Below are 26,349 nucleotides of genomic sequence, written 5' to 3' on the forward strand. Positions count from 1 at the left end.
GCAGGGCGACTCCATTAACCAGCAGCGATGGCGGTCAGCAGTTTATGGCGCCCAGGCTCACAGGTCAAGGGGGAGCGAGGAGGTCAAAGATTGTCCATTCCCAAAAGGTCTCCAATCAACCCAGTGAATTGATTGCTTACACACCAGAAAAGCCACTGTCCTGTGTTAACTTAAAATTTAACCCCTGAAGCCATATGGACTGACTGACCACTTGCTTATGCCTAAAGAGTAACTCCCCTTTTTGGGGTTATACACTTATTTATTTTCCTACTGATATAAAATTAGATTTGAGGGTGGAAACCACTCTCATGATTTTCTGTTTAATACAAGGCTACAGCCAGGAGCTTGCTAGTTTAGCTCAGTATAAAGACTAAAAACATGGTGGAAAACTAGCTTAGCTCCGTCTGAATAGAGTGGGTGAAGCTAGCAGCCACCTGTGAAGGCACCCAAAGAAGCGCCACCCTTAATTAATGCATAACTTTAAGCCTTATTTTGTACCAGGTTGTAAACATGTTTATTTCTACTGTAATGTAAGGCTTTCTAACATGGGGGTCTATGGGGATTGACCCACTTTTGGGGCCAGCCTCTAGTGGAGAATTTGTGGAATTGCAGTATTTGGCACTTCTGTATTGGCCTCATAATTTGGCGCCAGAGTTCGTCGCCACTGACAACTCAGAAATAAGAGAGCTTATTGAGAAGTCAAGACTATTCTCTGTCTCAGGAAAAACAGATTTGGCAAAATAGATCAAGAAAAAGAAGAAATGTACTAATTTTCTGATAATTTCTAAAATTAAATGTTGTTGTTGTTAGCTGTGTAAATGTAACACATTTTAGCAAAGAAAATATAAATGCATTATCCTTGACATTCACAGCACTTAAGACACGACCACTTCAGAGACAGGAAGTGTATACCAATTCCATCTTTTGCAATAGAGTATCTTGCTATCTATTGTCATTTGGTAGACAGAGCCAAGCTGGCTGGCTCCACTGTGTTTTTAGCCTAAACTAAGCTAAGCTAAGCTAAGCTAAGCTAAACAACTGCTGGCTGTAGCCAGAGATTGGTACTAATATTTTCATCTAACTCTCAACAAAAAAAATCAATGATAGCAAGATTTGCTGTTAATTTTAAATTTTTAAGCATTGAAAACTAGCTTTGTAAACCGTACCAGATCTTTTTGCAGCTTTAATTGTATTTTAAGTCACTTCTTTAATACACAGATTGAAGCTCAGACTGTTAGAAATAGGGAGAAATCTTTTCTTAAAAAAAAAAAAAAACCCAATGTAATCACCCAGAAAATTTGATTCCTGTTGGCAGGTTTTGCTACTTTCAGGCCTTTTCCATTTTTTATGCTTAGCTCAGTTAAATGGCTGCTGGCTCTCGTCTCAACTGTTGATGTGAACAATATTCTTTATTCATTAAAATCCTACATTGAACCCATATTTTAATGTTATTCACTTATGCCATTTATGAGTTTAACACTTGATTTTATAAATAAGCAAAGGTTTAAAAGATTAAAGTAACAATCAACAACATTTTCACATTGTAAATAAACTTCAGCTTTCCTACTAATTCATCCCTTAAAATCAACAGTGATTAATTACATTTTCTTTTCCAATCATCCAGTGTCTCTGTAAGTCTTTTCCAGAAAGAAATCATCTGCTAAACAGATGTATTTTAGATTCCCGGCCACAGCAACATTGGTTTGTTTGGAATAAATACAAAGAGGATGAACTCAGCTTGTCGGTGCAAATAACAGCCCAAAACACATGTTTTACAATAAAAGTTTTAGTCAGAATTTCCAGCAGAATTTCATATACAAAAGTCTCAGAGAAAACATCTCAACAATAGTTTGTCATCTTATAAATTAAGCTTCTAGAAATATACAGTTGCATGTAAGTACCGTTGGTGGAGGTGAATGTCGATTAAATGAAGTAGAAAACAATCACAGATGCAGGTGTTGTCTGTAGAGAACACTTTATACAAGCATTATATTGACATAAATAACAGCAAATTTACAGCAAAAAGTGAACTGTGTTTTACATTTATGGTATCTTTTTTCACCAGTAGCAGATATCCTACTGCCTCTGCTACATCTTTAATTTGTTATTAATGACAGTCCAGAGAAGGAGCTTGCATCATAAGAAAAAAATAATTTCCTTTAACTGCATACACTGTAAAACATGACAGAGGCGAACTAACAATGCTGATTGGACTTAAATGATTCTGAATGAAGTTATGTCCCAATAATACACATTTAAATTTATTCTGATTGTGCATAATTCAAACCCTTTGCTTTTTTCCTCGCTGTCTCTCCGAAAGCTCCACTGTCTTTTGGTTTATCGTAGCTTTGCCAGGTTGTCGAAGCTCGTTACTATTTTGCCATTTGTTTTAACTTTAGGCACATCTCTTTGCAGTGTTGGCGTCTTTCTGAAGTTATTTTCAATATAGAGTCTGTGCTGTTAAGTGTTTCGGACAGCAAATGTCGTCACATTGCAACGCCAAACTTTTCTTCAGCATCTCTTGCTAAAGTGGCTCAAGGAATAGAAGCTCTCGCAGACTTTGCAACCATGGCTGTAAATCTGGAGCAAGGCAGAAGTTTTCATAGTCAGTTTTCATAGCTTAAGAATTGAAGAAAAGGCATATTTTCGCACAGTAAAACTTTGGTAACACTCAATAACTTCAAGATATCCCTGTCTGGTTTTGGTAGTTGGCTGAACAAGAATGCTACTAACAGTTTTTAAGAGCTTTGGCGAGTAGCCGTTCAGTCCCAGCCAAAGTTGTGGCCGGTCATTTGGTAAAACTTGAGATTGAAGGGTCTGTAGAAGTCTCTGAGCCTGTGCAGGACCTCAGAGGGGATCTGGGGATGGGGCCTGCCCTTGGACTTCCCCAGGCAGCGCGGCCTGCTGCTCCCCTCGGGCTTCTTGAGGCAGGGGAAACCTTTGGTCTGGTTGAAGTAGAAGTGCTTGTCTGTTACCACCCGTTTGAGTCCCAGGAAGTCCTGGACCCGGCCCATCTCGCCCGCCGGATCCGTCACGAGGCGTTCGCCGCTGACAAAAAGGAGGCGTGAGAGGGGGAAGTAGCGCAACCAGTTCTCGAGGTGTTTGGCATAGATGCCGATGCGCACGGCGCTCCAGGATGTGTCGATGAGGCCTGTGGTGGTGTTGCGGAAAGCCAGGTTCTGGAAGGACGGGAGCCCGGGCGATTTGGACAGAGTCTGGGTGTAGTCGGACACAGCCCGGGTCACGGGGTCACGCACCACCACGATGAGCTTGGTGTGGCGGCTCATGGAGAAGACGCGGCGAGGGGCTTCTTTGGTGATGAAGTAACTGGGGGTCTTCTCCATGGTGATCTGACCCTCCAGAGTACGAGGCATCAGGTTCCTGCATGAAAAAGAAAGACTGTCATCAATAAAATTGTACCGTAAATATTCTATAAGAGTAAACTTGAGAAAATGCCAATCGCTGTATCTTCTTTATGACTAAAAAAAACATCTATATATTAAAAAATAATTAATACATTCCCTTCCCTTTCGCATAATCCACACAGCATTCCTTTGATGATGCCTCACTTGCCTTGAAGGCTTTTTGATTTTCTTTGTAATTAGTGGGCTAAATCTGTGATTAGAGGGAGATAAACATGACATTAGCTGCTGGCACTGATGGAGTGACCATGTCAGCGCAGACTGGGAGTGAGTCTCTGAGTGACTACTGTAGAAAAAACCGCAAGGCTATATTAACCTCAGGAAAGTAATTTCCTCTCATCTGCTGCCTCCTCATAAACAGGCTGGACTCTCCCTCAGCTCCTGGTCCTTGAAGCTGGGAGACCATCCCACAGGACTGAAATAATCACCACATTACTGTCATACCACTGGTATTTGTAGTCTTACAGCAGGGTTGGAAAAGTTACTTTTAATGCTACATATTTTCACCTTGTTTGTACTATAAGATAACCACATGACAGCCTTGGACATGTTGCTTGAAAAATGTAATAAATTACTCCTTAGTTCAAAGGTCCCATATTGTAAAAAGTAAGATTTCGCATTGGGCCATTTTGATGGTTGGTTGATTGGGGGGAATTTTTCCGCTATTTTCAGACATTTTTTTAATATCAGTTAAGTTTCTTTTACCACTGATATTTTGTAATTTGCATTTTAAATATTGTAAGATTTCCATGATATTTTTTTATTATAAAGCCGGTGCTATGTAATTACTGTGAAAGTTTTAAAAAAAACAGCACAAACAGCCCTTATTCAGAAACTGTGCCTTTAAACAAGCCGTCAGGAGCCGTGTGTGTGTGTGCATGTGTGTGTGTGTGTGTGTGTGTGTGTGTGTGTGTGTGTGTGTGTGTGTGTGTGTGTGTGTGTGTGTGTGTGTGTGTGTGTGTGTGTGTGTGTGTGTGTGTGTGTGTGTGTGTGTGGAAAGTGCCATTACAGTGCTGTTACAGTCATTTTCCGGCTGCAATGATGGTGCAGAGACACCACTGACCAATCAGAGCAGACTGGGCTTTTTCAGGGGGGGTCTTTAAGAGACAAGCACTAAAACGGAGCGTTTCAGACAGAGAGGGAATCCTCTATGTTCAGACAGACAGTATGAGAAAAATAATGAGTTTTTTTAAATAACGAAGCATGTAAACATGTTCTTGTAGAAACACAAAATACAAGTTTAACCATGAAAATAAACATAATATGTACCCTTTAAATAACCCCAAATCCCCGACACCCATCACTTATTCTGTATTTTGAAAGGTTGGTTGACCAGCCAACCCTGTTCGGATATATTTACTGATCATCAGCTAGCTTTGCCCCAATGAATGCACACAGCCTTCCAGCACTCAGTGAAGCTGTCAGGTCTGTATGATTATGATTCACGTTTCACTCTAAATACATTGGTTTAGATGGCAAAACATTTGGCCTATTATAGCCTATAACCCGTCTGATAATCTGATTACTAGCTTCTTGTCCCGTCGTCTTTCATAGCAGCAATTTGTCATGCTCCCACATCTGCATGTATCCACATGAATTATTTGGTGGATACAATGTTATCATTACCAATACAAATGAGGACCAAAGTTATCAAAATAAGACCTGAGTGGTAACACACTGGAATTACTCTTTAATTTATTGAATATTTTGGCTGCAGTAGTCTTATTAGTAATTCCTGCAGAAAAAAACATGTTAGTTTGAGTAGTGTCTTATGGTCGCCATGTGTTTGCATTCAGAGCTAGTTGTTGCCTTTGGCCCTGTGATTGTTATTATCATCAGTGGTAGAGGTATTCTAGGCACACTTTGGCTCTTCATCTTCATCTTTATCCTACTTAGATGACTCAGAGGCTGAGAAGACGTACTAGTACCTCAAAATATTCACCAACCCGAACCAAAGCATGCATTGACTGAGAGTCCTCACGATGTGCCAGAGCAGATTGTATATAAAATGAGGGAAATGGGAGGGAAAGGAAAACCTATTTATCTTGTGTCATTTATTTCATTCAAATGCTACTGTAACGCTTAAATGGAATCTAATAACCTCCGCTGTAAAAAAGAATATCCTGCCAATTTTCCTCTCTTGATTTAAAAAAAAAATATATAGCTCCTTTTGTTGAGTTTAAAGACGAGATTTAAATCTCAGTTATAAAATCTAAGTGATGAGGAATGCCAGTGTTGCAACTGTGAAAGATCCCTCAGCTAATTTCCATGCCTCCCCCTCCCTCCGCCCTCTGCAGCAGGCATGTGGTGACGCTTGGGTCGGAGTCTTCGTGGTTGGTCTGTAAGTGAAGGGGCTTATGGGTCTCTGAGCTTTGGTGTGTGGTGATGGAGCCGACTCCATTCCTCTCTCTCTCTGATCCAACACACACAGTCAGATCCAAGTCCAGCATGTCCCCTGGCATGAAGCTATGAGGGTAACACCAAATACACAACTTATGGTATTCATAAGAAAACCCTAAGATGTATTACAGGGCCGGGGCTAAACAGAAATCTAGAGAAATACAGCAAATACCAAAGGGAGAGAAGTTTGGAAAAACACAACTGTTTCTATGGCTAGTCGTTACATTTGGAAGTCTTTCAATGAGCATTTCAGGCCAAAACGTAAGCTGCAACCTATTGCTCTCAAGCCAAGTTTCTGAGGCTGTGGGTCGTGGGCTTATTTCTCGTCGCCACATGACGTGAGTGGCAATATAGTTTTTATGAATATAAATAAATTGGACTCTGACTAACTCTGAGAGGAAGTTCCACCCTTGGATATTGTTAGTCATCGATCCGTGAAGTTATTGTGTAGTAATTGCATGCTGGTTTGGTTCAGCTACCTGCCGTGTCTACCTGTGTTTCCCAAGCCTCCTTCAGATATAGTTACCGGTAACTTACTGGGATAAGCTTTCAGACACCGCTAGTGGTCTTTTACTATTCATACATGTACTACATTCAGAAACATTTCCGTCTTGCGCATTTTCACATATGCCATGATGAGGGACAGTATGGACAGTGCACCAGCTGGTAATACCAACAGCAATAAAACTTAACTGAAGAAGAAGAAGAAGAAGAAGAAGAAGAAGAAGAAGAAGAAGAAGAAGAAGAAGAAATGCAGGGTGTACCATGGATGTATAAAGATAACTGGATGCAGCCCCATTCATTCCTATGAAAGTTTCTCAGTCGCACATGGGCTAAAAAGTCCAGCTTCCGCATATAAAATTAGCTAAATCCTCTCTGGCATTATTATTTTTATTATTATTATTATTATAAAGCATTAACACCAGGCCAGCTAACTTTCCATTTAGCCCTCTTCTAACTTGAATGGTGATAAAATAATTGAATCGGCAGCTCCTGTAGACTTTCCATATGTTATCGGACCGAATGGAACAAATTCTGATATGAGTCATTTCGCAGGGGTTGTGATGCTCCAAAAAATGTATCCACTGTTTTACAGATGTCTCTTTCCAAATGTAAGTATATGGGAAACAACTTTTTGGGCCCCATGGCATCATGTGATGGACCCAGAAGTTGTAATTCCATGGTTTGGCCACTATGTTTACGGCTTGCCGCTCTTCCTTGGGGCTTGGGATGTACACAACATGGCAGAAGATGGCGAGTGTATGGCGGTAAAGGAACTTTTTTGTCAAGTGGCAATGTTCTTGAAATGTAATATTGAATATTAAGTTTGCCAGATACAAGTAAATATGTCATAAGCATCAACATATTTCGGCTGCAATTCACTTGGGTCCCACAACATAACTGGAAGTGGACTCAATGAATTTCTCCCAGTATGACTTGTGTGCATTATTGCACAACAGAGGCTACAGAAATAATCCCTCTGCTCTAAAGGGACTAGAACTAAAATGTGACGGTAACTGCTGAGTGTGGCACAATTGTCTCCTACAAAACATAGTTTTCGTCTCGGATCATGAATATTTTTTATCCAAAGGAATGCGAAGAAAAACACAGTACCAAACAAAAATATGAGCAATGCAAAAATATGAGATATGCAAGATATTTTCAGTATTTTTGTTTTTTTCTGTGGTTGCAGGCAGTTACATCCACAGCCCACAAAAGGATCGCACAAACATCTGAGGTGCCAGTGTGTTTGGTGTTTTGCGAGTGTGTATAGCACTAAATGGATGTTTGATTTCATCCAATCACTCTAATGGAAGCCACGGTGTTCCGTTCGAGGCTGAGTGGGGCTCCCATTGACATCATGTTTACATTTTGAACCACCAGCCTGTAATCACAGAACAGCCCGGCTGCAACAGAAAGCCCAGGAGGAGGCCACACAGCGGTGGAGTGCAGGCAGGAGGGTGGGGGGGGGGATAGAAGAAAAAAAAGAGTGGGCAAGAGTAAAAGGAAAGAAGGAATGAGAACAGCAGCAATCCTCTCATTAACCTGGACTCGCTTCAGCTAAGATGAAAACATAGTGTTTGTTCTTTTTATCTGATATCAGCCTCTGTATGCTTTCCAAAGAGTGTTTAGAGAAACTTAGCGACCTGATGTTTGTTTTCATCACACCTTCACTGTTAGCATCTGGAGCAGGAATGCTGTCAGCTCTAAAAGTGTGCAGATGTGCCTTTATCTGCACGTACAAATGTGTCCAGACGCTCTCACAAGCTCACACGCAGTAGTGCTCTGTGTGGGTGGGCTCAGCTTTATTAGGGCCTGTTTAAAGCACTGCAAGCTAATAGGCTACTACTACTGTTTATGACGAGAATATGAGGACATGAGTGAGCTTTGTACACTGAACCACGTCAGGCTCTCAACAAAAGCAACAGGGGACAAGCCGGGGCTGCTTCATGTGTAGACAGATTGTTGGAATAGCGTTTTCCATTTTTTTGCCCGACAAACCAACATGAAATAACTACATATTTGGTTAAAATTGAGTTAAAATCCAAATCTTTTGACATTTTTACTACATAAAAAATGATTGTGCCATGTAATATTTCCATGAAAACACTATGCAGAATTTGCAGTAACTATTCAAGCCAAGCCGCACTCTGGCTTGGTAAACTGCACTCTCTGCCACAGAGAAACAGCTATATGAAGCTAAAGCTAGCAAATGGTGAGATAAGGTCATGGAAGCAGTGCGTGTTTAAGGCAAATAAAGTTTTATGACAATGCTATTGAAAATGTAGGATAAAGTGTTTTTGGAGTTTGACCAAGCAGCAACTCTTTGAATGAAAACATGGAAGTGCCAAATATTGCAGTCCTTTGAAAAGCCACTTGAGGCTCCAAAAGTGAGTCAATTCCCATAGACCCCCATGTTAAAATTTCCAGCTTTACAGCAGAAATAAACATGTTTACAGCCTGGTACAAACCAGTTTTGGTCTCTAGCTAACTTCCCCATTCATGACAACTGCACAGAGGGTTAATTTTTATAGAACTCACCTGTTAAATTACATTAAGGCTGAAAGTTATGTATTATTAAGGACAGGGTCACTTTGAGTGACAGGTAGCTGCTGCAACAGGTGGCGTGTTTCAGCAACCAGGCTGCATTCAGCCCACTTCAGCTCACCCACAGCCTCTTGTTTGCTCATTTCTGGATTAGCCGGGAGTTACGAGGAGTCATGCAAAGCCCAGATGGCGACGGCTGGAGCCACCACATCTAGCTTCATGTTGGCTCTTAGAAACCTTTTGTTTGGGTGACGTGATGGATACACTTCTATATTTTATAGTCTCTGAGTTTGATGCATACTAAGGAATAAAAATGTAAATATAATTGGGACTTTACTTTTTAAAGTCTTTTTCCAGCAATTTTCCCAACAATGTAAAGATTGTAATACTCTAACTTTAATACACAATAAAATTGATTCAAAGTTATATATTCTTGATTGAAATTAAAACATAAATGGTTTATTACAAATGATAGACTGAATGAGACACTTAAGATTGTGACAATTTATTAAGTATGAACAACAAAAAGTAGCTTATTGTTCAATGAACAAAGATGCTGAAAGAAAACATATAGGTTTGTACAGTAGATGCATTTGAACCTGCATTCCCTGAAGACTGTTCAAAGGCTGAGGGACATATTAGTTTCTTTTAGGGCATGAAGGGGTTCACTCACTGAAGTGCTTCTCAAATGCGAATGTGTGTACTGATTTTAATGTAAAAAATGACAGCTGCAGGTCTTCTAAACACATTTTTTTTCCAGTAAAAAGCTCACACTCCTGATATTTTCATTTGTTTGTACACTACCCATATCTCTCTTTTTCCGCACGACATACACTCACACACGGAAACACAACACAGACACACCAAACATCTGAACATGCCTTCCACAGGATAGATCCACATCTGGGAGCAATGAAGCCCTCAGTTTGTGTGTGTGTTAGGGTGTGTGTGTGTGTGTGTGTGTGTGTGTGTGTGTGTGCCTCTGTGTGTGTGTGTGTGTGTGTGTGTGGCGAGGATGAGGGAAGTGTTTCTGGGTTAGGAAGTTTCCCCTCTGGTGCCGGGGTTCGGAGCACCGAAAGCTGTGATCCATACCGGCTCTGCTGGGCCCGAGGCCAGACCCCCGGACCCTCTTAATCCCCGCCAGCCCGGCCGCGCGGAAATGGACTCTTCCACCCTGAAGGTCAGAGGCAGATGGTTGTGATTCAGAGGGCGAGACCACCGGGGATAATGCAACATGTCATCATGTGCAGATTTCTCTCTCTACATGCGATGTTTCTCCCTCCTTTCCTTCCTCTAATCCCTCCATTTCTCCTTCACTCACCTCTGTTTTTCCACTTTTCCCCATCTCCCTGTTACAACTTCAAAGCCCCCACTTGGCCTCTACTGTATCCTTCAAAGTGAGGCTGTTATAAGTGCATTTGACACGTGTGAAGGAATTTTAAAACACAACGACATCCTCAACCACTACAGAGGGACGCATGAAGACAGATACGGTCTGCCTGTGTGTGTTCAAAGATCTGTAAAAGCTGCTGCGTGGAGGGAGAGGTTTGTCATTACTGACGGCAAATACAGGGCTGAGGAGCTTCTGTGGGCTGATTAGAAGTCAGCGGGGACTGTAAGCAACTCAATAAAAGAGGAGGTAAAGTACTACTTCTCTTTGTGTCTGTTGGAGCCGGGCCATTACATTAGTTGGATGATGTTTTTGGATAAAATGTTGCTTTGAGGGGTAAATGTATCCATTGCCATGAAAAAATAGACATTTTCTTATTTTTCTTTCAGGTATTTGGGTTGTGAGGCTTTCAAAAAGAGATTTTTAGTAATTAATGATAAGTAATTGCATCTGGTTTTTAGTGCAGATGTTTTGTTTCTAAATGCAGTTTCAGAGGCTTTTCTTGTTAAGAGTAAAATTCAGGTGGAAACAGTTTAAACTTATACGTTTTAGTATTAGGACTAGAACCAACTTTTTACATGGTTTTTGCAATGTTCAAAAAATGTAATTTTGTCAATTTAGGACTTTTTGAGAACTTTTTAATACCTTTTTCATCACTAAAGATACCAGCAGGGACAATAAGGCCTGCATGCATTTCTAAACTATACTAATTTATTGAAATACTGTATGCGTAACAATTTTGTTAGTAACTCCCAAGTCTAGACAACAATAATTCCTTCTTATGTAATTAATTCACATAACCTGGACCCAGATAAGCAACAGAAAATTGATTGATTAAATGATTAAAAGACTTATCTTGCAGACAAGCAAGGCATTTTCAATGCCAGCAAATATCCAGATATCATCCCTATAGCCGATTACAGACATCTGTATTACATAAGCCTGTATTGCCCACACCTACTGCTACTCTATCTCGCTTCTGTGTGTGTGGCGGGCTATTACACACTCCGAAGGTTACCGTCTGGCTGAGACACCAGGGTGGTGAGGAGTATTTTTACCGAGGAGGTTTGCATCACTGGGGTAGGTCGGTAGGAAAGAGCTGAAGAATGTGTCTAGCTGAGGGGAAAAATAGAGGCGTAACAGTTAATAGAGACATCACAGGGCTTGAGAGTGGTGAGTGAGTGAGAAGTGGTCAGTCAGAGTTTCCTCTGTGAAACCAGGGCAGTGCTAATGACAGAGGATGATATATGTTTGTGCTTTTGTGTGTGAATTTCAGCAAAGCTACTAATTCTACGCAGTTTAAACCGTTAGCTTTAGCTTACAACGTCCACCTTGACACCCCCTATTAGTTTGTCAATAAACATTTTAGAGCCTTAAGTTTGGCACTTTGACCACATCTTGGTTTTTAACCATCGCCATCTTGTTTTTTTGGAGCTAGATTTGACCATATTTGAACAAGAAGGAGCAGCTAAGTTTTCAGCTAGTGCTATCTTGGACAGCAAGGTGCAAAAATGAGCTGACTCCTTAGAGTTTGTATTTTAGTACAACTGAACCCTGAATATTACATTTTTAAGGCAACCAAAATATTACGAGTGACTTTCATTTACTAAATACACACTGTGAAGGTCAAAAGTTCAATCATAAGGTAACCATGCCTTAAAGCATACTCTGCTCTAATGTCTATTTTTCTCTAAATTGGACCATCATTTACAGAATGAACATCATGGTGTATTAAAGAAGACTTGAACTACAGATTGAGAACATAAACCATAAATAAAATGTTTACTGAGGTAATAAATCAGGTGGGAAGTAGGGTAATTTTCTCATAGACTTCTACACAAGCAGACTTTTTTTTCCAGTGGAGTCGCCCCTCTGCTGGCCATTAGATAGAATGCAGGTTTGAGGCATTTACACATTGGCTTTTCAGGCCTAGGGGTTGCAGGTTGAGCTACAGCCAACAGCTGGTTAGCTTAGCTTAGCATAAAGACTGGACACCAAAGGTGATGTTCTACCTAGTTTTCTTATTTCACCATGCAAAAGTGCAAAACATACATTGTCACTGTAATTATTGAGCTGGGTAGACAGATGTTGTTAGCCTGAAACAGAGACAGTCTAGCTGTTCCCCCATGTTTCTAATCTTTATGCTAAGCTAAGCTAACTGGCTTCTGGTTGTAGCTTTATATTCACAATACAGACATGAAAATGACATCAACTCTCATCTAACACTTGAAAGGACAGTGAACACACTTATTTCTAAATCAAGCATAAATTGATTAAGTCACATCAGTGAAAAAGAGCACCTTTAACCAAACATATACTTACATATAGGCTACTACAAAAGAAGCACGGTAAGAAAAATAAAGAGAAAAAAATTAAGAACAGGAAGAAGGGATGCAGTGATTTTATCTTTCTGATAGCGTAACAACCTGTAATGACAGAACATGGAAATAAGCCTGTTATGTTTGAATGTTTATGTATGAGTGTACTTCATGTGTCCATATGAGTGAGTAAAGTGTGTGCGTTTGTGTGTGTGTGTGTGTGTGGTGATTGCTCCCACCCCTCTTGACTTATCAAATGGGAAAATCTACAGTCGTGTTCCTGCCGGGCCCACAGTGGCCTACTTGTGTGGCTTTATCTCCAAGCTGCCGGGGCCCCGGGGGCCCCACCCTGCCTTCATCCGATCCCCTGAACGCAGGATGGAGGGAGGGTTGGACGGGTAGATCGGGTAGATCCTGACCCCTGTGATGTCATGACATCCTTGCCACAGTTACATAATTGGGCTGTTAGTTAGATGACGGTATGTTGACTCTGTTCACTTTAGATTACTGGTCATTTAAATGTATAATTTCTCTAGATATCTGAATGAAATTGGAATCTATGGGTACCCACAAGTCTCCCCTTTACAGACAAATATCAGTTGTTACAAGCTTTGGTTTAAAGACAAAAAAAGGCTATTTATGACAACAAATTGAATCGATTGACAGCCCAGATTCATATTAAATCACCTATTTTTTCTTATATTTAGAAACATACAATAAATTATGAAGAATATATACAATATATATGTACATAAATGAAAATTGGGAATATATTACAAGTATTTCCTATTATAAATACACACATATAGATGCACACATATATAGATAGATAGATAGATAGATAGATAGGATAGATAGATAGATAGATAGATAGATAGATAGATAGATAGATAGATAGATAGATAGATAGATAGATAGATAGATAGATAGATAGAGTTTATGTATTATTTAAAGTTTTATACTATTCTTTGTTTTACAGTAATTAAAAGTATCTACTACGGTGATGTACAATGTTTAATTTTACGACCTATTTTTGATGCAATTTGACAGTTTTTTACTGTAATTTCCATAAACATATTTTACAGTGTAGATAGATAGATAGATAGATAGATAGATAGATAGATAGATAGATAGATAGATAGATAGATAGATAGATAGATAGATAGATAGATAGATGATAGATAGATAGATAGATAGATAGATAGATAGATAGATGAGTTTTGTTTTGCTTGTGTTTGGTCAGTGGAGTTGAAGATTAGGTGTACTGTACTGTAATGTTTACCCTTTGAGTCTGCTCAGGCTACAGAGAACAACCACGTTTGCACTAATTAAACAGCTTTTCTAAATGAGTAGACACACATGTGCACACACCTCAGACACACTGTAATCGACTCAATATGGACTTTTGCTCGTCTGGCAACTCCCCAGGTCCCGACCAATAAGAACACTCGATACTCTCCGATGCTAAAAAGCCCACTTCCGAGCAGTTTCAGACTGCCACTCCTTGTGGTTTCTCAGCTCATTGTTAGCAGCGTCTTAAGCTGAAAAACGGAAATCAGCGCTGGCAGAGACACGGCTTTTACAACTGGAAACAGTCCATTCAGCGGTCTGCTATTAGTGCCATCTATCAGGCTCATCAGAGTGGACTCAGCAGGCCTTGGCTACGTTTACACACATCAAACATACAGGACACAGTGGAGTTTGGATGGACATGAAGCGGGAGCTGGTGTCGGTTTCCAGATTTCCTCCCATCGTTGCGTCTTGTTTGATGTTTTGCTTGTCCTCAAATTCAGCTCCAGCTCTCTGCGCCAGAGTTTCAGGCATAATTAATCTCATTTCCTCTTGAAGCCAGCGCACACATCACTGACAATTAACCAGTTCGAGTTGGTTAAGTAGAACTGATGGGAGTTTTCTACGGAGGTTTTATAGGAGACAAAGAAAGGTGTGTTTCTCTGTGTTTCTCAGGGTGGCTGCAGGTTCTCACGACCCCCCACACACACACCCAGGCAGTGAGACATTAAACAGAGATAGACACCAGTGAGACGGCCACACACACACACACACACACACACACACACACACACACACACACACAGAGTCAATAATTACCTGCCTCTCCAGACAGACCAGTGATGGTTAACTGGGTGTGGGTTTGAATATCTGTTCTGTCCATCAAAACCAACAACAGTAACTCTGAATGTATGTAACTGTCAGTGTGTGTGTGTGTGCGTGTGTGTGTGTGTGTGTCTTTTCATGACAGAAATAAAAGAGCCTGATTTTATCAGCCCGTATCATATCGACATCTATTTTGTCTAATACGCACGGTATGAAAACCTTTTTTACAGAACATATCATTCAGAAAATGATTCTTGGGGGATTTTAAATTAGCCAATTATTTCATTTTATTTGATTTATTCTATACTTAAATCGTCATCAATCGACTGAACATACAGTCGTGATGTTTATTATTTATTTATTCCTTGTATTCTCATTTTTCTGAAAATGTAAAACACGTATGTATAATATATAATAATGTTAAATATTTTTACTAAACTTTTTCAATCGCGAAAGCAGCTCTTTTTTCATTGCAGCTAAAAAATTTACCAATCAGACGCCATAAAATGGAATCATATAGGTACATTTCCCCCTCTGAAATCTGTATTGTATCAGCTACAAAAATCCCAAATTGGTTGGACTCTAGCTCTAAAAAAATAACTAAAATAAGGTGAGTTCAATATTGTATTAAGATCCTTTCTTCAGTGTAAAACTGAAATAAATGGAGCCAGAAAAGAGCAGAATTAAAACATAATTCCCCTGAGCTTTCTCAAAATGATCTAGAATATATTCCATTATAGAGATGAACGAATTCATTGACTAGCAGATCAGTTGATTCCCATTAAAGTTGGTATGGCTAATATTTGGGGGACTGATTTGTTTTTTAAGTCATTTTTCTAACTGAAAAGCCAAACTTCTTTCCAGCTGTAGAAAACCGTATGCTTTTCTTTTTAATGTGAGACACTGGGGACGAAGTCCACCAGTCTTGTTTTGCAGAAGTCCAATGAAGGCGCATATAAAGCTTCTGCAGTCTGACTGACAAATCAAGTTAGTATCTTTGAAAGCTACAAAATTCCTTCTCTGTGTCGCTGCCCCTCTACTTGAGCTCAGCGAGAAAACACTCAAACACAAAGAGGTCATTCTTATATTGAGGGAACTGCATTAAGTAGGGATCCCTTAATGGCTACTATGGACAGGAGGAATGATTACAGTCACCAAGAACTATTTAAATTTACATATGAACATGTGAGTTTAAGACAGACTTGAAAAAATGTTAATGCGTCAATGGCACGAAGCAAAGAAAACGAAAAGAAGAAGTGGTTGAGAGGAAATAAAACCATAAGACGTAGTAGAGATGAGTAGATGGGAGGAAGTAGAAAGATGATTATCTTGTTATGGTCCATTTCACATGCAGCTCGTCTGTCATCCTGTCTGTCTAACAAGGAAAGGCAGACTTTGATGAGTCTGCGGCTGAAATAAAAGTAACAGCACATCTTGAGTCTTTTATTTTGAAATGCACACTCTCAGCCTGATAGTCAGGAATTAAAACCCACACGGTTGAATTCAAAAGTCAGTGATGAGCGACACAAACTGTCTCTTCATAGTTCCACCAGTGATCCTCTCATCTTGCATGTGACTCCATTATTTCTGATTGGATGACACACGGCATGCTGGGAGTCAAAAGGTCGACCAATGACAAGCTGTCAAAATATTGATGACTGAGTTGGATCAGACCTTCTTTTTTTTTGCGCCAAGTAAAAATCCATACCTGTCTTACACCAATTTATCAAGTCATGTTTGATTATATCCTTATACTTTTTTCCAGCTTCATTTGCATATTAATTCAGACGAAAAAACCCTCAACATGTAGATAGCAGCACGTGTCACGTCATGTTTATTAGCTCTGACAGACATGCCCCATAGTGTTGCTCATGTTCATGCATATAACCGACTATTTTTTTGCTATGGACGCTGATGTGGCTTCAAATACTCGCAAAGCATTCAACCCTGTCTCCTGCACAAAGACTTCTTTCATCCTACAAGATCTATACATTTCTTATTTTTCCGAATTCTTGTCTGAAAGCCTCTCTTTCCCACTCCTAAAAAACCCTTTGTCAGGCTGAAAAACACTCTGCAACTTGCAGCTTCCAAGAATGCGAGCGGAGAGGAATTCAATCGGAGAATCCCCTGTGATTGGTAGAAAAGTCTGACAGGAAATAAAACCTGGACATTCCTGTCTAGGTAGCTGAATTATACACTATGATTCCTGAGAGAGACTGCGAGACAAAGAAAGGAGTCGATAAGGAAAGAGATTTAGAGACGGAGAGGAAAAACTCTCAGGGCTGGTCTAACAGGAGCGAGGACTTGTTCGGCGGCTTTACATTATGCAGTTTGAGTGACCTGAACAAGCCAATAAATCCACTCTAGCAACACTCAGACTGTGGGGTATAAATGTCAGCAGTGGAAGCAGCTCCTTGTCAACAAGATTGAATATTCAGAAGTTAATTCATTTCTGCTGCAACAACGTGATAAAGCCAGAGAGAGAGAGAGATCAATAGAAAGAGCCTATTTTAGGTGATCGATATGGGGAAATGACATTTATATCTCCTGGATATTTATAGTGTCAAGAAAAGGCGGAGAGAGGCTGGAAAGAACAGGGATGGACTTTCAGGTAGAGCCGAAGCAGTGTGAATGAATCTCAAACACATGCTCACACTCACTCACTTTGCACACCATGGCTGTCTAAACCCTCGTTCCCCACCACAAAACCACAGAATCGTTTCCAGTAGATGGCAAAGCCAAGGCTTTTCCACATATAAGCATTTTTTCTAAAACAATTTGCCAAATGCTTCCTTTAAGGATGTCCATGTGTTTTACTTGGTTACCAGCTGAAGAAAGGGGCCAAGGCTCTCTCTCTCAGAGCTCAGAGACGCAGACAGCGCTTTGAAATGAAGAGCTCTGTCAGAGAATAAATGTTTAAGTGATACTTTCCAGCCCAGTTTCAGATGATATTGTTGGCCTCATATGCAACGGTTCTGTTTCAAATTGATATATGTGAATCACTGGGTACTTAACATGTAATTACACTAAATGAATAATATTTTTGTAACTACATGTGATATGTTGAAGTATGGAATAGGCAGGAGGACAGAAATGGAAGGAAGAAAGGACAGTAGGAAGGCTGATTACTCATTAGCTTCAAAGTACAGGCTGCAGGTCAATGTCGAGCTATGTCAATCAATACGTTACACATTATTTCACGAAATTAATAATATTTTCAGAACTATGTGTGATGTGTGAAGTGATGTGTGTAAGACAAGGAAAGGACCATTTATCCATTACCTTTCGCAAACTATTAACTATCAATCCATTACTTTTAGCTAACGGCAACTATTTCAGCCATTACTTTTAGCTTAATATTTCAATTATTTGTCCAATATTTATAGCTGTCTCAATCATTTATCTATTTGCCTACCTTTAGCTAACTGTTTTAATCATTTACCTATTCATTTTAGCTAACAATTTTAACTATTCCTCCATTACTTTAAGCTAACTATTTCAGCCATTTATCTATTAGTCTATTATTAGCTAACTGTTATAACCATTTATCCATTACTTTTCCCTAAATATTTTAATTATTTGTGCAGGACTTTAAGCTTAATGTTTCAATCATTTATCCCTTTTTTTTTGCTAACTATTCTTAGTTATTTATCCACTTTTTTTTTAAAGCTAATTCATCCATCATTTTCAACTTTTTAAAAACATTTACAGGCCTACATAAGCCTGCTTTTAGCTAGCTGTTTACCGAACATTTATCCATTACTTTGAGGTAACTACTAACAATTTCAACCATTACTTTTAGTTAACTATTTTATTTTTTTATCCAGAACTTTCAGCTAAACGTTTCAATCATTTATCCCTTACTTTTTGCTTACAATTTTAACCATTTATCTGTTACTTTTAACTTGCTGTTGGGACTGCTTGCTAGCTTGCTAACTAGTTTCCAAAAAACGGTATTTAATTGCACTGTAGAAGGACACATAGAGGCGTTTCTGGCCTGACGACATAATTTGTCCATGCCTTCCAAAACTGAAAAACATGTTAGAAATAACATCACAAGTTAAAATGATTACTTTGTTAAGGTTAGGGGACCTTCGTTGTCATGGTTACAGTCGTAACCACATGGATAAGTTTGGGAACCATGGTTAGAAGAAACCAAAGTTGACTAAAAATGGGAAATGAACATGTCTCTCATGATGATATCACATACCTATGGCCACTAGAGGGCTTTGGCACCCTAACGTATATTATGTTGCTTTAGGACCCTTACAGAGATGGCCAATTCTGTTATTGATACGTGGATATATTTGTAAAAATCTAATTTCTGTTTTTTCAAATAAACTGAGCTACTTCACAATCTTTCCATGTACCCCTTGGCAACTGTACAAGTACCACGGACTATAGGTTACTTGTACATGCTTTAACATTTCCATCTGTGTCATATTAAAATAAAAAATGTCCCAGTAACTCTTGTTACTTGTCCGAGCCAGTGAACGACACAGCCCCGGGGTACAATAAGCTTCCCCTATAGCGCTAAAGGTTGAGATGGAGGAATACTGAAGCGTTCATCATGGTGAGGTGAGGGGGTGGCTGGGTGGGGGTGTGGACTAATGCTTCATAAGGCCTTGTTTAACTGCGACCAGGGGCCTAATCCCCCTCAGCCACTCAGCATGTCCCTGAGCTGTCCATGTTAATGCCTGACCTGTCATTACACCGGTCCAATTCACACAGTGTTGACACGAGCTGTCAGCGGATTAGACCAGAGCAAAAACACACGTTTCATTACGCCTTCAAAAGACGGAGAGGAAGAGAAAAGAGAGGTGAATACGTGTCTCCTGTCTGTGAGTACAAGGTGAGGTCAGTTTCCCTTCAACAGAGAGCAGTAAAAGGAACGTGTAAAGGTCACAAGACCTCTCACCTTTAACTCCTTCAAGTGTCAAGTCCTGCTCTGTCACCTTTCAGATAACAACAGGCGACAGAGTGTGTTGCCTTAGCTTAAAATTAATGTAATCAAACACTCACACTTCAGATTAAATAAGAGAAAATGCAAAATTATCAATTCTGAGATTGCTCAACATTTGGATGTAGTTCATGATATAGTTGCTGCTTTGTAGTATTATCCTGCAGATAACAATACTGACATTTCCAGTCTCACAGTTAACCTCTTTAAATCTGAGCAGTAATGTGCTGCCCACTGCTCCTTGCATGGTGTGTTCACTTGTGTGTAAAAAAGGATGGGTTCAATGCAGAGGTTCAATATCTCCATTGTGGGATTAATAAAAGTAATTAATCTTAATCTTAAATCTTAATCTTATGTTCCCCCCAAATACCCTCTTACATCTACTCAGAATATATGAGTATTACTGAAAATGAAAAATAAATTGTTGGTTTGTACACCTTTTCCAAAATTCCAACAACTTATATAGATCTGAAACAATTCTCCTATAAGAGCTGAAACAATTAGTCAATTAATGAATTAGTTGACACACAGAAGATTTATTATTCTGATAATCAATTCATCATGTCACTTATTTTACTGGCACAAATGCCCAAACATTTTCTTCTTGTATGACAGCATATTGGAGTAATTTGGGTTACAGACTGATGATCACATACAGAAAGACATCATCTTGGATACTGTGTAATAAAATGTTCACAATTCTCTTTTTTTTTAATAGAAAAATACTCTTTCTTTCCTCTATTTGAGCCTTTTCGCCTCTTTGAAAACTGATTGCAAACAGTTGTTTTACAGATGTTACAACAATTTGAACAAAACTTATAGAGCACAGAAATTCATACAAGTTAAACTGCCTCGAGCTGCTGCCCGCATCACCAGTGGCGGTTCTACACAGGGGCCTCCAGGGGCCACTGCCCCTGTGAAGAAGCCCTTGGCCCCTGCTGTGGCCCCTGTGTCAAATTAATAATAAAATGATCAATTTATAACGATTAAGGACGGAACAATTCTTACCTATTTTTTGTTCAAACAATATCTCATTGTACACAAAAGGAAACCATAATGTGTACATTGTATAATAGTTTAATTGTGCCATAAAAGCTAAATATAAAGATCATTCTCACTGTACTGCACTTTCAAAATTATAAAAAAGTAATTGTGCACAAAAATGAGAAATGTCATTGTCGTACAAAAATAATGTTAATGTTGGTAAGTCTCATTGCTTCAATCAATGTAGTTCTTCCAAATATGAGACTTTTTGCTAAAATAAAGGTTTTGAATGCTTAAATATCATTTTTGACGATTTTTAATGTGCCCCTCTGATTAAACACTGGCCCCTCCTTGGCCCCCACAGTGAAACTGGTCTAGAACCGCCACTGCGCATCACTCATAACTACATCATCAGACGTTTTTATGTAGTTGGCATGCAGCAGGAAAACCCCGGCCTCGTCCTCTTCCTGAGAACCACACTGAAGAAAGAGAACCAACACACAAGCTCACACTTTGATCTCCGGTGTCACTTAGCGCTGTTTCACCTGAGCCTCAGTGAACCCATCATTACCCAGCTGTATTGATCTCTCCCTGTCTTCTTCTCTCGCCCTACATTTGTGTGCCACACCTCCATGTTCTCTTCTCTCCTCTATCGTCTCTTTATCAAACCGTCATTTACTCCCCAGACCTTTTTTCCTCATTCTTCCTCTGTAATGGTTTCCCGCTGTCCCTCCCTCTCTGTCTCTTTTTTTCTCATCTGTGTACTATCAGATATCAGATTCCTCTAACAAACACTACTGAAAAAAAAACCTTTTTGTGGTAAAAAAAAAAATTCTCACCCATTTTATTTATCAATTGAAGCAGTTAAACCAGGGGTGTCAAACTCTGGCCCGAGGGCCAAATTTGGCCCGCAGTGTAATTTTATTTGGCCCGCGAGGCAATACTGATAATATTATATATATATAATAATTTACCGCTAATACTACAAATCCCACAATGCCCTGCTGTTGTTTTGGCACGTCAATCAGGACAGGACCCAGAAACGCGCTCCTCTGTGACAGTCGTCATAGCAACCTCAAACTAGAGCTGTCTCCGAGCTACCCCTTCCCAAAATTGGCGAAAAGAAAGGCAGAATTTATTAACCTGTTGAAAAAGTTTATTTTGAAATCAGAAGGACGCAAATAGAAAAGACGTATACGATTTTTATTTCATTTTTATTTAATAAATTAATGACATTGATGTGTTTTTTATTTGAAATTTGATTTTGCATGTCTGCACTATTTAGTTATATATTGTATGTTTATAAGCGTTGCTGGTTCCATATTTAATGTTAAAGCAAAACATGTTTGGTATATATTAAAAGGTTTTATTCAAGTTTTAAATTTTGGCCCATTGTGTATTTGAGTTTGACACCCCTGAGTTAAACTAAGATTAAAAGGTCTCTCTGCATGCTGCCAGTTGTATTTTATTGGAAAAATGGAAATGGAGGCTATTTGTGACAAGAGAAATATCGCTGCCAATCTTCTAAAGCCTCAAACACCTGACCGAGGGGGTCATCCACACTACCACCATCCACAACAACCCATCCTCCCTCTGTGATCAGGCCGGCAGCGAGGCCCTCAGGGGACCAACACGGACACTTAGGGAAGCAGCGTGTCAGCTCAATAAACAGCAATTTATTGGCAGGGGACTGAATACGCTGCCATCCTTGGAAGCTATCAGCAGAGCCTCTTATCGGTGCTGAGGGATATTAATGAAGAGAGGAGAAGGAGAGGAGAGGGACTGATCACATCACACATGAGATGATGCGTGTGCCTGCACAAAAACATGCTTTATGTGGACTCAGAGTGTTTGAAATAGCTCTGTTTTTTGTACACTGTGGTAATTTGTCATCATTTGCTGTAATCAGAGGGGTGTAAAACAATATTGATAACAAGAAAAACAAGAAATTATGTTTTGTGATACAGTATCGGTTCTCAAAAACACTGCATTGATTTTAACTTGATTTTTAAATAATAGTTTTCATGCATAGATTAGTAGCAGAAAAAGTAGTGTCATGATGCTGGATGTTAAAGTGATACATGCAAATGCAGATCTCACTGCTCTGATTGCATAAAAAAACTCGACTTAATTTTTACTCAGATTTTATGCATATATTATGTTTGTTAAACTATGACAGTTTTCATTAAATTAGATTACATTTTTAAAAACATATCGCCTCACTTAAAGCATCGCAATTCATCGCGATATATTGAATCGTAACAGATGTATCATGATACGTATCGTATCGCCACATTCTTGCCAATACTAGGGCTGGGGGGGTCATTTAATATGATTATTTAGCCCTTTTCTATGGAATTATATACTTACTAATATGATATATGCATGTATATATGTTTCCCTCTATGTTTCCACTTGTTCATTTTGCACTAGAGTTCTTATTCAAATGAGAAAGTACTCAGCATTTTTTTTTAAATTGTCAAGTATTTCAATCATAAAAGAATATAAAAAAACAGGCTTTACCAGATAGTTACTTTATATAGACTATTTATTATCAGAAGACATGCTACATTGTGATATATATCGTTATTGAGATTTGAAATGAAGATTGTGGCATAAATTGCCCATCCCTACACAGCACTGGTGCAAAGAAAAGTAGAAAATGCATGATAATATCATGACGACAGCACATAAAAATGCCATCTGAAGCACTTTTTCCTCTTTGGTCCCAGATTGGTTAAAAAGCATTCAAAAAAATCTCCCACATATGGCACTAAAAAGTGTAAAAACTGCCCACTTCTCTACTTACTTACTTACTTACTAACTCTACTGTAACATATATTTAAATATACTTTTTAGCACAAGATGAAACAAATTCCAAAGACACAAAATGAGATTTAACTTTGTATAAATCTGACTATCAGACATCATCCACCCCATCAGACTGGTCAGACGAGATCCACTAAACACACTTATGAGCAACCAGTGAAGACAAAATATATATCATGCATATTTTGCATTACAGAGTAGATTCGTAAATAATCTAGAAGAAGAATAGAGAGGATCAGGGGACTTTCTTTTGGCACTTTCATTAAGGGGCCCCAGTCTACTGGCCCTGAATGACTTTATTTTACTACTGCACCTTAACACGACACACTCAGCCTAATACAATGTATAACCCATCACAGGGATAACAGGGATGTAGGTAGCAATATACAGGTATTGGGATAATATGATATTTAAAAAATAAAATACTATGATAATAGTTAAAAATACACACATGATAATATCGTGTAAATGTCATTATTTTTGTACATTTATGTCTCTCTCTTTCCACCTTCCTGTACTCATATTCATTTTTCATTTGTAGAAAGAGATGAAACATACAATAAACAAAGTTAAAGTTGAATTTGACAGACAGCTTTCCCCCCATTATTATTATTATTATTATTATTATTATTATTATTTTGTGTAGACATCGTGATCGATCTTAATATCGTTGTCGTGAATTCTTTTAGCCACAATAATCATGTAGTGAAAATCTGCAAATGTTTTAATTAATTTTGCTTCGGGTTTAAGGAGCCAGTTCAATAATACGATAAAGGGTTAATCACATGTTTGTATGTGTGTTCTTCAGGTAAAAAAAAGTCTCTACGTTAGAAATTGAGTGTGGAAAGTGACAGTAAGCAGCTCCAACTTCTAATCAGGCGTCCATGACTTCTGCCCTGATCTTTGACCCAAACAGTTCACCTACTATTCCGGTCATTTCCCGTCTGGGGCCAGCAATGATTCTCGTAATCTTGAGTAAATATTTAATGAATTGTTGTATCATAAAAGAAAGGCCTACCTGTACCAGTCCAGTCCCTTATCGTAGAAGCGGTCAAAGAAGTGCGGCTCAGATCCGACGGCTCTCACGTCCGGATGGATGCGCAGGAACTCCAGCAGAGCCCGAGTCCCACCTTTCTTCACCCCGATGATGATGGCCTGAGGAAACTTTTTGCTCCCGAAATTATTCGCTATAGAGATGTTATTAGACGGAGCATCGCTGTTCGACAAGTCCGACAGCTGTTCCCGGACAACCTGAGACGCGTTGTTGTACGCGCCGAGCTCCTGCTCCGGCGACGCTCCATCATTTAACAGGATCTTATTTTGAAAATGACTTTGTTGATCATAGACTGGCCTGGGTAAGGAGTCACAGTATCCGTTGAGGCAGTAAAAGAGGTAAGTGAAGAGAATGATCATGGTAAAGAAGACGGACAGCTTGGACTGCACCCTCAGGTGTCCAAAGTTGAACGCAGCTCTCCATTTACTACATCCCATGAGTCGCAATCCTGAGCGCGAGGACACAAGGCAGGAAACATGCCACATGAAAAGACTTCATACTTTAATTCTCAAAGTGAGATCGCTTTGGGAAAAATCACCGTGCCGCAACAGCAAGTGGCGCAAAACTTGCCCCCCGTGCGTCAAAAAGCTCCACATGCTCCCGCGCGGATCTGACTTCCCGTCAGCTCATCATTGAAGACAACTTGTAGATTTTTTTAATAACTTGAGCCCAGCTGACAAACTGGCTGTGAATGAATGTCCCGCAGCGCTCCGTGCCTTCTGTGCGCTCCTGTGGCTCCTTGGCAGCGTCTCTATAGGAAACCCTCAACACCCCCTTTACCAAATCCACGCCCTGTTTACCAAACACACGCCCCTTCCATCCTCACACTGAAACAACAGCGAGGAATAATTAACATCGTCTCCAAGCTGTCAAAGAGGGAGAATATCAGATTATTATTATTATAGAAAAATCAAATCTAATTGTATCTCATGCATTGGAAGAGCAGGGGAATATCTGGAACATGATGAAGAAAGGATATTAGTTTTTGATTGCGGACTAAAGATGCAATTTCCCCTCATTTCCCCTTTAAATCACCACATCCACCGTGAAACTTCACCAGTCTGAGCTCCAGGTTTGCCCGATTTGCTCGCTGTATATTGGGGCTGTAGTGGCCACCTGCTGTCTGCTGGTCCTCCTGACCACACACCCCCATGGAGCCAGCTATGACACACACATTTAACCTTTACACTCCCGCCCAACAGGGACAGACAGGTGGCATCAGCTCTCTCTAATTCCTTTCTCCCTGTGCATTGTTTAAAAAAAGTGTAAAAAAAAATAAGTGTAAAAAGCCACACTTACGTCAAATAAAATGTACAGATAATTCCTTTAAAAATAAGGAGATAATATACTCATAATATCTGTATTCAAAATATGTCTATAGAACAAGTGTCTTTAAAAAAAATATATTTTATTTAATAATTTAAACTTGGCCTCACTTTTCATATGATGGTAAGTGGCTATTGCTTCCAGACTTTTTACCATTTTTTGCGATTTATTTATTTTTTACATTCAATTTAATTTAACTTTAACAAAACAGAAAGTTTCTTTAATTTTACATCAAGAAATATGATGTATATTTTTATTACATTGAACTCATATATTGAATTCACTGTAATTTAACATTCAAGACCATTGAGCAAATGAATAATACTGTAAAAAAATATTTACAGATTTCAATGTCAATCTTATGATCAATATTTGCAATAAAAGTAATGAAAACGTTTTTAATGGCATTTGCACTAAAAGCATTAAAAACAACAACAACAACAACAACAACAACAACAACAACAACAACAACAACAACAACAACAAACCCCATGTAAAATTAT

The 26,349-nt window shown here is 39.2% G+C and overlaps 1 protein-coding gene across 1 annotated transcript; it reads right to left on the reverse strand.

Moving 5' to 3' along the window:
* Nucleotides 1-1,881: 1,881 nt before the first annotated feature.
* On the reverse strand, nt 1,882-25,005 carry si:dkey-121b10.7 (heparan sulfate glucosamine 3-O-sulfotransferase 6). The gene is made up of 2 exons (XM_059324883.1): nt 24,485-25,005; nt 1,882-3,381 (listed from the first exon to the last, which is right to left on the reverse strand). The coding sequence occupies exons 1-2, from the start codon at nt 25,003-25,005 to the stop codon at nt 2,763-2,765; spliced, it is 1,140 nt and encodes a 379-aa protein (XP_059180866.1). The 3' UTR covers nt 1,882-2,762.
* Nucleotides 25,006-26,349: the final 1,344 nt, after the last annotated feature.

The sequence above is a fragment of the Centropristis striata genome, chromosome 21 (assembly GCF_030273125.1).
Source record: "Centropristis striata isolate RG_2023a ecotype Rhode Island chromosome 21, C.striata_1.0, whole genome shotgun sequence".
NCBI lineage: Eukaryota > Metazoa > Chordata > Actinopteri > Perciformes > Serranidae > Centropristis > Centropristis striata.

Bases quoted from the DNA above. Each gene is read 5' to 3' on its own strand.
- si:dkey-121b10.7 (XM_059324883.1), bottom strand. From the start codon at position 25,005: ATGTGGCATGTTTCCTGCCTTGTGTCCTCGCGCTCAGGATTGCGACTC. The intron at 3,382-24,484 runs GTAGGCCTTTCT...TTTTTCATGCAG, and splicing joins AAGGGACTGGACTGGTACAG to GAACCTGATGCCTCGTACTC.